Source organism: Chenopodium album, chromosome 14, assembly GCF_948465745.1.
Source record: "Chenopodium album chromosome 14, dcCheAlbu1.1, whole genome shotgun sequence".
NCBI classification, from domain to species: domain Eukaryota; kingdom Viridiplantae; phylum Streptophyta; class Magnoliopsida; order Caryophyllales; family Amaranthaceae; genus Chenopodium; species Chenopodium album.
In genome coordinates this window covers 50,925,876-50,944,055 of record NC_137847.1, presented here as the reverse complement: position 1 = coordinate 50,944,055, position 18,180 = coordinate 50,925,876, and the positions used below count along the sequence as shown (strand labels likewise).

At 33.2% G+C, this 18,180-nt stretch overlaps 1 protein-coding gene and 2 pseudogenes across 1 annotated transcript; 1 reads left to right on the top strand and 2 right to left on the bottom strand.

The window, feature by feature from the left end:
- Positions 1-718: 718 nt before the first annotated feature.
- LOC145578287 (flavonol synthase/flavanone 3-hydroxylase pseudogene) lies at positions 719-2,369 on the bottom strand (annotated as a pseudogene).
- Positions 2,370-5,838: 3,469 nt separating this feature from the next.
- Positions 5,839-10,760, bottom strand: LOC145578286 (G-type lectin S-receptor-like serine/threonine-protein kinase At1g11300; annotated as a pseudogene).
- Positions 10,761-12,680: 1,920 nt separating this feature from the next.
- On the top strand, positions 12,681-16,295 carry LOC145578285 (uncharacterized). Its single transcript, XM_081635632.1, has 2 exons — positions 12,681-12,764; positions 15,915-16,295. Exons 1-2 carry the CDS (start codon positions 12,681-12,683, stop codon positions 16,293-16,295), a joined length of 465 nt encoding a protein of 154 aa, XP_081491758.1.
- Positions 16,296-18,180: the final 1,885 nt, after the last annotated feature.

The following is an 18,180-nucleotide window of genomic DNA, read 5'->3' as shown; positions in this document are numbered from 1 at the left end:
ACGTACCTTTCGTTTCTCTTTTATAGTACGTATAATTGGAATCATGTAAATAGTTTGACGATACAACTTGAACTATGTTTCTACAAAATTTCACTGTTAATATTAATAATATATAATATTGTGATCATGAGACATTGTCCTATCCTTGCTAGGACAATGATGACGACAAGTAGGGGTGTAAATGAACCAAACCGATCAATAAACTACTCGTGTTCGGACTTGGTTGAAGTTCGTTAATGTATGTTTATTTAATAAATGAGCCGAGTTTGAACAAATTTTGAAGCTCGTTTAATAAATGAGCTTGAATACCGAGATAGATATGCTCGTTCAGATAAGTTCATGAACAACTCGTTTATTTATGTTCATGAACTACTCGTTTATTTATGTTCATGAATTATTTATTTATTTAAAATTGTTAATTTAGTTATTAAATTTATAATTAAGATTCAATTATTATGCTAATTTTGAAAATTTTCAAATATCAAAAGTACAAAGCTCATTTATTGGAGAAGCTCATAAGCTCGATTATTATTAAGTTAGTTCATGAAAGGCTCGTTAAATAAACGAGTTGTTCACGAACCGTTCGTGAACATATAGTGTACTAAATGAGCCGAGCTTGAATAAAAATTTGAGCTCGCTTGAAAGCTCGGGATCGTGATCGAACTCGCCTAAGTTAAATGAACTTGAACAAGCTAATACTCGGCTCGGCTCGGCTCATTTACACCCCTAGCGACAAGAACACCAGCCACAAAATTCTTGTCCTATCCTTGCTCACTTTTGTTCTATGCAACAAAAGCCTTGTACTTTCCATTGCTCATGATCATATATACGTTACAATTAGGTTATCTTAAACAATGCACGTATTTACAATTAGATTATTAACGTTTACATATACAAGAAAATTCAATTAAGACACACTTACCTCAATTTGATCACCAATGTGGATAATTATGGCATTAGGAACATAGTGAACGTTGTACCAACGATCATCCCAACAAATTTGAAGGCTTGGTACGTCGTTGGGGACACCAAAGGCTAAATAGTGAATAATTATGGATAATTATGGCATTAGGAACATAGTGAATGTCATGGTGCTCATGTCAGTGTGAGCCGGAACACCAAAGGCTAAATCCGGACGAGGGCAAGGAGGACAGTAATTGATCTTCAACAAGTACTCTATTTCATCAGCTCCTAAACCCTCCTTTAGCTCATGTTCTTCAAGTCCTAAGCTTAGTGAGATATATTTGAAGAGTTTGTCTCCTACTATTCTTAAAATTCATTGTTGACTTCTCTGCACAATTTTATTTATATGGGTTAATTTTACATGGGTTGGCCCAAAAACAAATCCACCAAAGCCCAAGTAATATCTTGGATATAAATAAACCCAAAGAGATATATATTCACTTGTGTTGCATTAGAAAAACTATGCCCTGTTGTCTTAAGTAGTATTTTGTCGTTTGGATGTTAAAAGTTAGGCTTCCTCTTCATCTTATTGTTATCTATTCAATAATCACTAATCTGATCATCTTACTCGTATTCTTACCAAAAAAAGAAAAAAAAAATAAAAAAGAGAGACAATAAATTCAAACCAAATCAAATTGGAAAAGTTCAAACCAAATTAGACTACAACTAAAAAATTTAATGCATTACAAATATTCGTATCAAAAACTTCAAATACGGTGAAGGAAACATAGCCCTAAAGCCCTTGATTAACTTTGATCGCATATATTATATACTTCGTATAAGATATAAATACAACGTGGAATCTTAATGGTTCGTTTTGATGAGTATATTCGACATATTAACTATATGTAAGTTATATATATATATATATATATATATATATATATATATATATATATATATATATATATATATATATAAGAACAAAATAAAATCATACTCACCTATAGGATACAGGAATTTTGGGCCAAAATCTGAGATTAATAGCTGAAGGAGGCCAAACTTTTATGAAAAATATGAGAAGTCCACCCTTTTTTCACCCCTATTTTACCCTCATCTTCCTTTTAAATGCTAGTTCCATGTCCTTCTATTGACCCTGGAAGCTTAGCATAACACTCTCTTATATTATGTGGCAGCTCAAAAAACTCCTTTCCAACTCTTTGCACGTTTCTATCACTTCACTTGGTATTCCATGGTTTATTATTTGAAACATACCAATTTCACTACTTGCCTTGGCAATCAGCTTCACCATCCTTTTCCTTGTCTGAGTCCTCGAGATCGATCACCGGGACTTGAAAGTCAGTCTCGTGGACGGTTGTGATCCCTGGTAGTTCATTCTCTGGCCATATGAAATCTGAGGGAATTGTAGTTTCTGATCCTATGAAATGCTCTTTCCTCACCTCCATAACTTTAGTTAATGGCTAGAATTTTTTTTGTGTTTTTTATAGTTCCAGTTTGTAAACTGTGCAGTCCACTATATGTATCTTATAAATTGTACGAGTACCACAAATAATGGAAGTGATGATTTTTTTTTTAATTGCCATTATACTTTCCTACATACAATTCTAAAAAACTTCAAATTGCAACTTATTTATAAATGTAATATAACAAATGTTCCAATTTAGCTATAGTATTTTAGATTGGGCAAAATTACACTCATTGACACTAACTTTGGGGGAGTTTGCATTTATTGACACCAACTTATACCACTTATTATTTTGACACCAACTTGTTCAAAAAAGCACAAAATTAACACTAATGATATTTAAGTGGGCCCACTTGCTATGCCTAATTTTACATGGGCATATGCAAGGAATTAGGAATTAACAGTATTTAATTTTGCATACATAGTAATTTATTTTATACTACGTATTAAAAGAACCTCAAATTAACAAAATCATATGTAAAAGAACCCAATTCTTTCTCTCTCCTCTTTCTTCAGTATTTCTCATCTTTTTCTTCTTCTGTTTTCTTACTTTCTGCTTAATTTCCCCTTCATCATCTTTCCTTAATTGTAAATTAGCAGGCCAATTTTTTGCAAAATTGAAAGGGAGACAATTTATAGAAGCTAATAAAATGGGGTCAATGGTTTTTGTTCCTCATCCAATTCTTACAATGTTAAAATTTTCATACGAAAATTAAAACTCCCATATGCTTGTTTAAGCTTTAATGTCTCCATTTTCATATCTTGATTCTCATTTTTCAATCGATTTATTCAACTTTGGTTCACAAAAGTTAGGTTATTTGGGAGAGAAAAAATGAAGATAAGGGAGAGTAAGTAGAGAAGATGATAATTGAAGGAGGAGAGAGAAAGAGAATTGGAATTCTTTTCATATTTTAATTTGGTACTTAAAAAACCATGTAATTATAAATAAATTACTGATTTCATACTATATAATTTATTTATAAATGCTTAAAATGATTTAAATAAAGTAAAATGTAACCATCTTAACAATTGGGCCCACTCAAATATCATTATGTTAATGTTGTTCTTTTTTTAACAAATTGATGTCAATCTAACATTTGGTATAAGTTGGTGTCAATAAGTGCAAAACCCTCATAGTTTGTGTCAATGATTGTAATTTTGCCTTTAGATTGGAACTATGTTACAAAGTGATGATACATGTATTTTAACTAATTTATGTCAATCTAACATTTGGAACTATGTTACAAAGTGATGATACATGTATTTTAACAACAACTATTTATATAATTTTGTTTTGTTTTATGCGACTATGCATTTCAACAATTCTAAACAATGTTGAGTTACATTTCTTTAAAAAATGATGATATATATACATGCACTATCAATACATAAAATTAAACTATATTTTCACTGTATTGTTTCACTTAAACTGTAACACTTTAATTTAGTTTGTCTTTTCTCAAGTGTCATAGTTTAAGCATCTTCTTTAACTTAAAGAATCCCTACTTTTGTATGCATTTTGATAGCTCTCCTACTAAACCTTGATCAATAATTTAAAAAGTCAAAGTTATACCTTTTAGTGAAGAATCGAACAATTAATTAAGTAGGTTTTTATTTTTTATTTTATTTTTATTTATTTATTTTTTATTTTGAAACAATTAAACAAGTAGGTTTCTAGCTAGTAACATATCTACTATCAGCATTATTATGATAATTTTTCTACCAACAAAGTAAAGGAACGAAATTCATAGGGGGCATAAATTAACTTATAGTCGTCTGGAATTACATCGATCAAAGCCTCTTTCCAACAAATTAAAGAGGCTTTATTGTGATGCGTCGAAACCTAGCACCGAGTAAAACCCAACGACTTTGGATTTGATAGACTTGTAGTGTCTCCAACAAGCATTGAGATCACATTGAAAATGTTAGGCCTATTTTGTGCATATTCTTGAACGCAAAGAAGCTGATCTCCTTGTATGCATTTTGATATCTCTACTACTGAACCTTGATCATCAACAATTTCAGGATGAATAGAAAAGTATTGCCTTCACTCCATAATTTCCAAACCTATTAATACATTAATATGTAGTATATATAGATATTAATTATAATGTAATAAATATCCTGAAGATTGCAAGAATGAAATTTATTTAAGAGTTTGAGGTCGACTTACATATCCTAGGCTTAATGATTCTTCATCAAACCATTTGTAGCTTAGAACTATGGGGCAAACTCAAAGAAACAACCACACATTTCACAAATCAACATCATCTCTACACCATAGGTCGATATTGTTTCAGAGACAAATAAGTATTTCACACTAGAAATTCTTTTATCACATGAGCCTATTAATTTGCCCTCAAAGAAAAATTTCTCAAGCAATCATCAGAATAGAACTAAAATAAAACATTGAAAATGTCCCACAAAAACCTCATGTCAAAGTAATGGACCGCCGAGTAGTCTACAAGTTTGTGCCGCCTTGACCGAGCCTATCTTGGCGTTATCAGTGCACAATTTATTTGATAAAACAATAGTAATTATTTAATGTATAACAACAACGCCTCAATTTAATTAATTAACTAGTGTGTGACCTGGGCTTTGCCCCGGGTGATACTTTGAATAATTTCATTTTATATTAGAAGCTTTAAAAGACTTATTAATTTATTTAACATGGGTAAATTAGAATACAATGACATTAATAATTTATTTTGGATTTTTTTTTTGTTTTTATTCTACATTCTAATATATGTATGTATTTATATATAAATTTGGATTAATTAAGCATGAATAAATGCTAGCTAAGATGGTAATGCATTTGGTTTCCATTCAATAAATATAACATGAATAAAATCCAACGTATTAGCTCGGCTTGACCATCGAGATCTCTGATGATTCTTGCCATCTCTTATTCTGTCTTGTCAGTGGCTATGAATGGAACAGCAGGAGACATCTTCTTCATCTTCAACTTTTTTGAGGTTCCTCCATGTATGGTGGCAGCTAACCCCACCTTAGTAATTATATGTGTCAATAATGTCCAATATAATATATACGTAGTTTCATGTAATTTGATAAATAATTATAATATAATTCATTTAATTTTGATTTAATTTGAACCTATTTATATAGTATGCTAGATATATATGTCACTACTTATGATTGTTGTGCAAGAAATTGTTGGCTAATACTTTTTGTAGGATAGTATATATAAAACTCAATTTATAGGGTGATTTTCATGTTAATCAACATTATAAGATTAAAATTAACAATATATGTATGTATTTCAAAAAAAAAAAAAAAAAAAAAAAAAGATATGTAAGATGTCCAATGATAAGTATCAACTATCAACACTACGATGATTTTTCTACCAACAAAGTAAAGGAGCGAAATTCAAAGAGGCTAGGGCATAAATTAACTTATATTCTGGAATTACATCGATCAAAGCCTCTAGGTTATCGACCACCTATACTGGAAATAGACATGAAATTCATCGAATTAGAATGGTGTTTTTCCAATAAAGACGCTCTATTGTTATGGATTGTTGAAGCCTGGCACCGAGTAAAGCCCGGCGACTTTGGATTTGATAGACTTGTAGTGTCTCCAACGAGCATTGAGACCGCATTGGAAATGTTAGGCCTGTCTCGAGCATCTTCTTGAACGCAAAGAAGCCCTACTTGTATGCATTTTGATATCTCTGCTACTGAACCTTGATCATCATCAACAATTTCGGGATCAATGAAGCGACAAATGTTGCCTTCACTCCATAATTTCCAAGCCTTCATGCATACGTAACATGATATGATAAAGATGTTCATTAATAATAATGTAATAACCTAAAGGTTACAAGCTAAGAGTGAAATATATCTAAGAGTGGGTCGACTTACATATCCTAGAAGGCTTAATGATTCTTCATCAAACCATTTGTTTTTTTTCCCAGATATTATCTCCAGCATTAAGACTCCAAAGCTAAACACATCTGATTTTTCGGAAAATTGTCCTTCCAGTGCATACTCAAGAGACATGTAACCGCTGCAATTTTAGCTAACTTTTTAGCTTAAGCTATATCCAATACTCCTGGTTAAAGGAACATCTCAACCAAAAACTTAAGTTGATGGATGAAACTGGAATTGGTTTGTATACTCTTATCAATCCCCTATAAAATCACGTATGGACAAAAAAGTTTTTTGAATAATAATTATGAGATAGATCGAGAGTGTAGTAGAGTAACTAACTATGTTCCTATGATCCTTGTGGTATCAGCTTGACGTGGGTCACCTCCGAAGATACGTGCTGTGCCAAAATCTGAAATTTTTGGGTTGAATTTCTCGTCTAATAGTATGTTGGCTGCTTTGAGATCTCTATGAATGATCTTTAATCGAGAGTCTCTATGAAGATAAAGAAGACCTCGGCATATCCCTTCTATTATACTAAATCGTTTCTCCCAATATCATCTTAAAAAAAAATAAAAATTTGCATTATTATTGAAAAAAAAAAACATGAAAACTAAGTAATTAATAGAGTACAAACCAAAAATATATGCATCCAAACTTTAGTTAGGCATGTACTCATAAACTAGCATTTTCTCTTGGTCTTCAACACAGCAACCCAAAAGTTTGACAAGATTTCGGTGTTGAAGTTTAGATATCACCAATACTTCGTTCATGAATTCTTCTATACCTTGTCGAGAGGCTATTGCAAGCCGTTTTACAGCTATTTCTTGTCCATCTTCTAGTTTTCCCTACAACCAAATTATCAATTATTGTGAGCAAAGTCTATTATTAGTAGTGATTGCTAGCAAAACAATGGCTAAATCTATTATTATAGAGTCGATCAACAAGTATTGTACCCTGTATACTGGACCAAATCCACCTTGTCCAAGTTTATTAATGTCTTGGAAATGGTTCGTAGCAATCGAAAGCTTCTTGAATTCAAACAGAGGTAGTTCTTCGAGTTTATGCAAGGAACTTGGATCACCTCCCAACATATCCAACATTGTTTTATTTCTTTGTGCTTTTCTCTTCCTTGCTATACATAATTAATTAGGAAAATAATAAGATATATGGTTCTATGATAGTCATCCTTAAATTGACTAATATAATTTCTAATTGGCTGATTTTTAATTTATTTGTTAATGTCAAGTTAATTATAAATAATTTATCTTATTTTTAAAAATTGTTTATTAATTTTGAAATAATTTTTGAATTTTTTATACAAATATAATTTTCATAATTAAATAGGAAATTCGTTTTTTTTATTATTACTGAAATTAAAGAGTAATTCATAAACTAACATAAAAAAATAATTTTAAAACATGTATAATTAATTTTGACATAATAAATAAATAAAAATCAGCCAATTATAAAGTAGTATAATAGTCATTTTAAGGATTATTACCATGTAAATTTCTCATGAACAACATGCATATGAAAAAAAAAAACATAGTATATGTATATATGATAGCTTTAAATAGATTAATTAAATCTTTCAGTGTACGTGTATTGGATTTAAATTAGGAGCACGTGATTCAATATTATTAATCTATCAATAGTTCCCGTAAAAAAAAAAAAAAAAAAAAAAAAAATTGATCTAGCAATAATTGATCTACATACCTAATTTGTACTACCAATTATACAATGTATGATTTCATTAGACTTCTAAACATGTGAACACAATTTACCTCGATGTTGGGTTATCCATCTCCGAATGAACCATATAGAAATTGTAACCATGGTTGCCACTGCAGCTCCTCCAATTGCAATAATTTTCGTTACCTTCTTGTTGTGTCCTAAATAGAAAAAAAAAAAAAAAAAAAATTGTTTCCCTTATCCATATTGTTGGGCCGCAATCAAACTCACCTAGTCACCTAATGAAGTAGGTAGACACACTTATTTTTTTATTATTTTTTTACGATAAGATACGAAGAGATCCCTACTATTAGGAGTCGAACTCAGGTCACTCCGCTGGGGGATGGAGGGATTAACTCCTCACTCTTCATCACTTATTCTTTCTTATTGTTATAGCCAATAATGGGAAAATTCCCTGTTTCTCATATTGAGAAACGAAATTTGTTTCTCATGGGGGCATTTTCGTGAATAAATCAACAATTTTTTCATTTGGGCTTCACAATTGAATAAAGTTGAATAAAGTTGTTGGTTTATTTACGAAAATGCCATTTGAGAAACAAATTTTGTTTCTCACTATGAGAAACTGGGGCATCCCCCAATAATGCAACTCTTTCTTATTCTTACCATAAATATAATACATGAATTAATTTATACTCAGCTCGAACAAATATGTACTCGTATAGGCTAAATAACTCATTATCATTTAATTGAGAATCAAGGTTGGGTTAGTGGTTAGAAACCCTCCTTCCGCTCCTTGAGAGGGGTTTGATTTTCACCCTAAGCAAGTGGGATCCTGATCCCCCCTACTCGCAAGAAAATTCTCCTTAGTTCTTACCTTACAAAAAAAAGTCATTATCGTATTAATCAAGCAATAATCTCAAAGTCAACTATGATTATGATTATTAAGTTAGCATTATTGATAGCTTTAAATTACCTAATTCAGAGTTCGCCAAACGAAGGTATAGAGTTGCTCCGGTAGCAGTTAACTTGACTGTATAAACCAAATTTATACTCCATGACATACACCCTATTCCGTCGTAATACGAATAAGCTAAGCATGAACAATTCATCAAACACTTACTTCTACACTGATCTTCATTATATCCTAATGACCATTCCGAATGATCAGGAATCTTAACCATCTCTATCTTCAAAAAACCATCAACTTTTTTATTACTTCCTTGACTACATTGCAACGGTGTCCTACGAACACAACCGCGACTCCAATTTCCTTTGCTCCATTCCTCGATACTCCTAGGAACAAATCCCTTTAAACATTGGCATATTGGCGACTTCTTGTTCGCGTAACAATTTCCAAACCCAAATTCGCCGCATTTACCATAAACAAAACAATTAGTCTCGGGTGCTTGCCATAAAACTTGCCACTCCTTCTTGCCGTCATCCCACCATTTTTGAGTTATGAACCCTTCATATCCTAACACATAATTTGACAATAAAGATTTGTTTGGGTAAGAATATATCATCGAGACTTTCTCGTGTCCTCCGTTATCATCGTTGTTTAGGAGACGCCATCCGGTACTAGTAGAATCTCCCTGTGTGTTATATTGTATACCGACGAAGATGTTACCGCTCCAAGGACCACTTCGCCAGTACGGTTGATCACCATCCCACATCATTAGCTGCGGTAGAAGAGAGAAAGAATCCATACCTATTATAATTTTTAACAAAACCTTAATTAGATAACATGATTATATAATACTAGTTACATAGTACATGTACCGATGTACAAACTATACGGAGTATGTGTTAAAAAAAATTGATCACATTTAATATTTAGGCCTCCTTAGTTCACCCTAAAAAATATAGTACGTATTATTTAGTAAAATTAATTTCAATTTAGTAAAATAATTTTAGTTCTGAAAAAATAAGGTAAATTGAATAGGGTCTTAAATCACTATTCAAGGCTAGAAAAGTCTCTACTCCCATAAACTAAGCAGTGAGCTACCCCATTCCCCTTTCTATTCACTTGAACCATGTATTATTTTAAATAAATTAAGTTGAGCAGAAAGAAATAAAGTGAAGTGAAACAAGCCTTAATCTATACCTTGTAATATTTGAAATGAACTATTTTTTTTTTATATATAAATATTGATAAATGTCAGGGGTAAGATGAAAAGGACTAAACATAAACAAAGCAATTCAGGGAAGGAAATAGGAGAAATACGTACCAAGTGAAAATCTTCCGACAGATGGATTAGAGGGACTTGTCCAAGATCGCAAAACCGGTTGTCGAACAGAAAAACTAGTCACCGTGAGCTTCATATTAGGCGTGACGGTGTCCGTTGGATGATCAAAACTCTGCCACACAATCGACCCACTTATACTACTGCGCAGAACCAAATTGCCTGTATCCAAAATTTGTGCATGAACATTTATATTATGGGATGATAATTTTGATGACCAAACAATTTTGTTTCGACCACTTAAGATAACTAGATTTCCATCCTTGGATATTTCTAACGTACTATTAGTATCATTAAGTGGTGCATCTCGGTTAGCTAACCAAATAACATCCATAGATGTAACCTTATTGTACCATATTCCGACATAGTGAAGCGAAGAATTTGTTGGGCTAAAGAATCCTAATCTAAAAACACTTTGTTGTGAGACTATTGTTTCAGGGTCTTTTAGGATGCGCTACTTGTAATGGTATCAAATGCACCAGAAATCACTAGTTTAGTAGAGCAAACAAGGCCGAAAATTAGCATGTTAAAACTAAGAACACACATTTTTTATTTTTTTTGGATATAGAAGTTTCTACTGCAACACAAGGTTATATGTAAAATAAAGTTGTATAGACAGAAGAGTTATACAGTACAATAGAGTGTTAGAGGATGGAACTAGGGGGTGCCCCGGCGTGGGCACCCTATGGTTAATACTAATTAATAGCTATACTATATATGTATTGTACGTAGTAGTGTAGTACCATTTAGTAAAGATAATCATCCAAATTTGTACCTGCCGTGTAATAAACTATTAATAGTGAAGTGGCTAGGTAGCATTCAAGAATTTGTTGATATTTTTGTACTCTACTAGTTTAAATTTCATTCAAGCTTCAATCTAGATCACGCGGCAAGCCCACAACCTCTTTTTTTTTTTTTTTTTTTCTTTTTTTTAATTTATTTTTTATTTTTTCAGCAAGAATTTGTTGATATATTTTTTGGTTTATGCAAATATCTTAGACCCAAGAGTGGATCTAGCAATCCTGACTCAGAGCCGATGACCTGACCCGAATGACTCAACTCATGACAAGAAATTAACCCGAAAATAGTGACCCGAAACCCGAAATTACCCCAACCCGACCTATACCTGACCCGAAGTAAAATTGAACTGACTTTGACCCAAAACCCAAAGTTCACCCGGCTTGAAGTAACCCAACTCAAAGTGACCCAACCCGAAATTGATCCGATACTCGAAGTGGCCGACCTGAATTTAACTTGGATTAATTGACCCAAACAGACCCAAAACCCAAAGTGACCTGAACTAAAATTATCTTATACTTGAAATGACCTAAACCATTTTAAGCCAAATACTTGATCCGAGGAGACCCAAATATAAAATAACCGCAATCAGTAATGGCAATGTATCGGATTCGGGTCTGATATGGCTAAATCCAAATCCAAACTGTTTAATATTCGGATTGTGGGCACAGGTCTGAATCCGACCAATTCGATTGGCTAGATTATTATTTCGTATAAAAAAATAAATAAAGCTTGACTCAAAGTATCGACTTGAAATAACCTAACCCAATCTTGACTCGACCCGATATATGGACCTGAAAATTGACCCATCTTAAATTGACCCAACCTGAAGTTGACCCGATCCAAAAAGTGTTGACCCGAAACGCGAACCCATAATTATTAGTAGATTTATTTCATATAAAAAAAATAAATCTACTAATAATTATGATGTGTATGTAATGTTCATTATATATATAAATATATATAAGATTTAATTTGTTGAAGGTAAAAGACTCAAAGCTTCCTTTGCGTTCTTTTTTTGGGAAAAACGGTTTCTCTCTTACTTGTTTATTGGCATGATTAAAAGATTTAACTAGTTGATTTTATTTCTTTAATTTCGGTTTAAGATAAACAAATTTGCATGTTTCTTTGTTAATTACATAACTGGTACGGTGCTGATATTAAATTGGAATTATATATTGTCAAGAATAAAATGACCTTTGGCATGTCTTCCAAAAATAAAACGAACTTTTGATTATTCCAAAATAAAACATTAAAACGATCTTTAATATATATCTGCCCAAAATAGATTAAAAAAACCGGTAACCTATTTAGTAGGTTATAACCAGACACGTGTCGCATTATGGTTGGTTAGAATTTTCTATTTTTATTTTTACATTTTTTGTTTTAAAAAAAAAATTGATTTTCTTATTTTTCATTAAAATTATATATATATAAAAAAAAAACTCTTCCTCTCCCCTCCCCATTTGTTACTGAACCTCCTCCCAACCACCAGTCCACCACCTTATCTCACTAGCTCACCTCCCCTCCACCTGCCGCCCACAAGCTAAGCCACTACACCCACCTTCGTTCTCCTCCTAGCTCCCGTTCTCGGAAATCAGATGCCACCTTGATGTCGACTCCCTCACGAAATCGACCACTTCTTTCCTTCGATCCTCTACGCTGACCATGTCAAGATTAGCAGCGATTTTTGTGGGATTGGTGAGGTGTACTGGTGGTGGTGCTCATCAACGTGTAGTGTGTGGTGCGAGTGTATGACGAAGTGATGGGGAGTGGTGGTTTTTGAAGGGTAAATGAGGTGCTAGTTTAGTTTTCTAGTGGCTGGTGGTTTCAGGGAAAGGGAGGTGGGGTGGGTGGGTTTTCTAAAGGTTTTGGGGTAAGGGAGGGATGGGTGGGTTCTCTGGTGGTTTCGAGAAAGGGAGGGGATTGGTCGTGGGGTTGGTAGCGGTTGGTTTCCTGGTGGTCGGTGAAGGGGTGGGGAGTTGTTTTTTTTTTTTTTTTTTTTTTTTTTTTGAAGAAAAATGGGGAGTTGGTGGGGAAATGACTGTTTATTATTATTATTATTATTAAAATGATTATCAATCAATTACCTCGAGGTATGGTTTGAGTCCGGGTGCGGAACTCAGTTAGAAAAGCAGTCACAAACCCTAACTAAAGGCCGTAAAAGACACGACAAAAGAAAGGGGAACGTAGCAGATTGACCTGTGACTCGATGGGTGAAATAGTATCTCTCTCCAAAAAAGCATGTTTTTTTTTTACCGACACACAAAGAAACTCCTGCATCTGCTTCAGATAATTAGGTTAAAATGTGCCTGGCTCTGCCCATTCACAAGGACTCGATTCTATATCCAAACATCACATGCCGGCCAATTCGCGATAGAGCGGTAGAAAAGAAGGCATTTTTCTGTGGACTTTCGGAAATTTGTTTCATGCGAATTCTCGTCAGAGATAGCAGAAACTCATCGAGCTAAAACCCCAATGATAAATGTAAAAAGTAAAAAATAAAAATAAAAATTACAATAAAATTGCAACACGTGTAACAATAACCTCTTAAACAGGTTACCAACCGGTCACATTCTATTTTGAGCAGATGTCTGTCAAAGGTCGTTTTATTTTGGAATAATTGAAAGGTCGTTTTATTTTTGGAAGACATGTCAAAGGTCGTTTTATTCTTGAAAATTTTTCTATTAAATTAAAGAGTGGATTAGCGATTTTTTAATCACAAAAAACCAGGCTCAAAAAATTCAGTTTGTATTGGATCCTAAATATTTGTATCAGATAGAAATTAGATTGAATCTTAGTTCAATTTGGATCCGGTGTAAGAAATCAAAAATTGAATTAAATTGGATTGTACACACCAACTATTACGGTTTCATTATTCTTTCACTCTTACATATTCACATCCCTTACTTTTCAATAAAATTAGGACGCCTATCGTACACAATCGCGCACTGTAGGTAGCTATGCCCGAGAAGCCCTTAAAGTTAGACTTTAATTGTTGACATCATTATTAAGGGAATATATGTAAGCAAATAGTTTTAGGGGTACATATAAGTGTTTGTACACTATTCCTATTTTTTTTTTTTTAAAAAGAGGCAATTGACATTAAGAGAGCAAAAGATTTAAATAAATATTTTTATAGGGTATAATTGTCAAAAATCTATTCAATCTTATTCTATATATTATTAATATTTTAACTCCGACCCCCCAGTACTTACCTCTTATGTATACGAAGTATTATATCAAAGTCAATTAAACTGCATAACAAAAATCAATTACATGAGAAAAAATTCTAGTTCCCTCTACGGGATCTCATTAGGAGGGTTTTGCAGGTTTCCTCTAGGAGTTTTTCTTTAGCGAGGGTTTTTCTAGCCACCATTACTAGATTATTTTTTCTGTTTTTGTTGAAGGTTTTCCTTCACTCTTCTCCTTTTCTCTCTCTCTTTCATCTCTTTTCTTTTGGTCTCAATTGTTAATTTTTATAGGGGCTTCTATCGGTGGTAAGCCCCAAAAACTTTTTAATTGCTTTTAATAAATGGATCTCCTCTTTAACATGGTGGCTATTCGATTAGGCTTAATTTCTTTTTTTGCTCATCTGCTGAAGATTGAAGATGGTTTCATAATTTCCGAAAGTATCGAGAAGACCATATGAGTTTTTTCACTCAAACAACTATTAATCAGTGGATCTCAAGCCGAATTATTGCTAACTCATAGATTATATTGTTTCGAATAAAGTTTTTTAATATAATTAAGGAGATTGTTAATCGAATCTGCGGTGTAACTAGTTCTAAGCTGATTTGTACTTGTTTTGAAATTTTAGATTTTTTAGGAATGGTTTGTAAGTGCCGTTTGGCTTTTTTTTATTAATGAAATCCTTTTCTTCTTGTAAAAAAAATACTATTAAAGTCCATAAACTATTGCTTAAAACTACGTGACGGTTAAAGTATATCTCTTTTTTTATAAACTTAGAAAGTTGTTTATTGATTATCAGAAATCAATAATACGTGGGACCCCAATGTTTGTATGTACAAGCTAAGGTTACGAGCTATTGTAATTGTTACTCCCACCGTTTTTAATTAACTGCTCCACTTCTTTGGATACGGAGTTTTAGAAGAAATAGCACTCCGTAAAAAGCATTATTTATGTTGTTTATACTAGTCTACGTCAGCAGGACTAATATACATGTAACAAAATTGTATATTGTAACAGAATTTGTTTTATTACTTGCTGAGTCAGCACCATTTAGTTAAGCTAACAGGTAGTTATTATAAATACTTTATCTCTTCTGTATTTATGATTATTCAGAAATAAAAACACAAAAAATCTTCTTCCTTTTTCTCTCTCTCTTGATACGATTAACATGGTATCAAAGCTACAATATTCCGCAATTTTCTGCTGTTGATTTCATTTTTTCGTTGTATTTTCTTCGATTGATGAATAGTTGCAGTTATGTATTATGTGTGCTGAATTTCTTCTGAGGTGTATTTCGATTTCTGGTATGATTTCGTTGCTCGAACAATTGTTTTTATATTGAATTTGATCGTCTTTGGCTGATTGATAGTTGCGATTGTGATTGTGATTGTGAGCTGTTTGAGTAGTTGTTGATTTTTTTTTATTGTTTTTAGTAGCCGATTTTTTGGTTGATATTCTTTGATTACGATTTTTTGTTGTAATTGAGAGATTTTTTTGGTGTTGTGCTTATTTTGATTCTGCTGAAGTATTTAGCGATTGATTGTGAAGTGTTCGATTAAGGTTCTTTTTGCTGAATTTGATTGCGATTCCGACTAAGGATTTTCTTGAGGTTTTCTTGGAATTCGCTTTCTGAGGTGTTTGATTGAGGTTTCTTTCTTGAGGTTTTTTACTGTGAATTTGTTGTTTGAGTTCGATAATGGTTGAAAACAGTTCTCAAACTATGGATCACTATTGTGCCTACATCCTTCGGATGCTTCGAACAAAACTCTTGTTTTAGATGTCTTTGATGGCAATGGTTTTAGTGATTGGAAGAGGTCCATTTTGTTGAGCTTGTCTTCTAGAAACAAGCTCGGCTTCATTAATGGTAGTGTTCCACAACCTTCTGTTACTGATCCAGATCACAAAGCATGGTGTAGGTGCAATGATTTAGTTCTAGGTTGGTTGTTATTTTCCCTAGAAAAGAGTATTACTAAGAGTGTTTGGTTATGTAAAACTGCTAAAGATCTTTGGGATGATCTTGAGGAGAGGTTTGGTCATACATCGGCTACTCAGCAATATGCTTTGTATCAGCAACTTGCTGATATTCAATAAGGTCCAAATGAACATGTTTCTGTATTTTTCACCAAGATTAAGTCTATTTGGGATGAGATGGATAGTAATGAGCCTTTGCCTATTTTTTCTTATGCTACTTGCACTTGCCTCATTACTAAGAAGATGCTTAAGATTCAGCAAGATCAGAGGTTAATGATGTTCTTAATGAAGTTGAATGAGAGATATGCTATGGTCAGGACAAATATCTTAATGATGCAACCTCTTCCCACCATATCTATTGCCTATAGGCTGTGTATGTAAGAAGAAAAGCACAAAGAGATGAGTGTTGGTTCTATGGCTAATACAGAATCTTTGGCTTTTGCTACTGGTAGACGTTTCACTGACAGGCCATATGACAAGAATTACATGCAATCTCCAGCAGGTGGTTTTGGTGTTAACATACCTCAGAATATTGCAGGCTATAAGCGACAGTGGTTTTGTGATCATTGCAAGCAGACTGGTCATGGAATTGATCGGTGTTTCAAGTTGAAAGGTTATCCTCCAGCATGGAATGTTTGGAATAACAACAAGGAGTCTGTTCAGAATGTGTATTCTTAGAATAATAAGAAAGCTGCTCATGTTGCCCAAGGTGGTGATTCTGAAGTTGATCAATCACAAGTTCAGCAGTCTTCAGCAGTTCCTGATGAAGTGCTCACACCTCAAATGGCAGTAGAACAATGCAACAAAATTATGAACATACTTGTTTAGCAGCATCAGATTTATGATTCTAATGAGAAGAGAGAAAAATCTAGAGACTCAAGTTATCCTGGCAATGCTTTCTTTATAGGTAAACTCTGTCTCATGTCTTTTCTTCCTGCTATTTGGGTTATTGATAGTGGTGCCACAGACCACATATGTCATAACTTAGATGTTTTTCAATCTTACAAGCAAGTGTCTGGCCCTAATAACACCATTACAATACCTGATGGAACAAAAGTTACTGTGACTCATATTGGAGATGTTAAAATTACTGATGAGTTGATTTTGAAAGATGTCCTTTATGTCCCTGACTTTCAATTTAATCCGATATCAGTCCACAAATTATGTGATGATCTAAGCTGTTTTGTTTCTTTTTCTCCTACTTCTGGTGTCATTCAGGGACATCACATGACCCAACCACTTCATCTTGGTGATCTAAGGCATGGTTTGTATTGCTTAGATGTGTCACAGCAAAAGGAAGCTTCAAGTGCAGTTATAGGTAGCAATAGTAGACATGTAGCAACTGTTTCTTCTAATGTTTTTGTTGCTATGTCTAGGAGTGATGAGGCTAGATTATGGAATCTAAGGTTAGGGCATTTACCCTTAGATAAACTGAAGATAGTGAAGAATAATATTCACTACTACAAAAAACCCCTATCGAGTCGCCTGTAAATGACCTAACGAGACGCCTCAAAGGCGACTCTACAACCACCGACACGATAGCTTCCAACTTTAGGATTCGCCTCTGAGGCGACTCGATAGCTTTTATATAAGTCGCCTATTAGTTGCTAGGCGACTCTATATGTTAAGCTATTGTGTTTCTTGTGTTGAAAGAGGCGACTCCATAGGTTATCTATTGTGTCACTTGAGTTGAAAGAGGCGACACATAAAAAATCAACATTTTTTTCCAACTATTTTTATTTGCTCATATAATGTCAATGTTTATGCTACTTAGGATGCTTGATCTTTGGCTCTTTGTCTGGAAGGTTGAAGTTCTTGCCATTATGTCAAAGTTACTTTATATTTATATATGTTATTGTAACTATTTTAAATATATTGTAAGAATCAACCTAACGAGTCACGTCTTACGTATTAGGCAACTTATTAGGTAGTTATTATATAATAAAGCACCTAACAAGTCAGACTTTTAAAGTCGCCTGTATATAAGGTGCGACTTGTAAACATT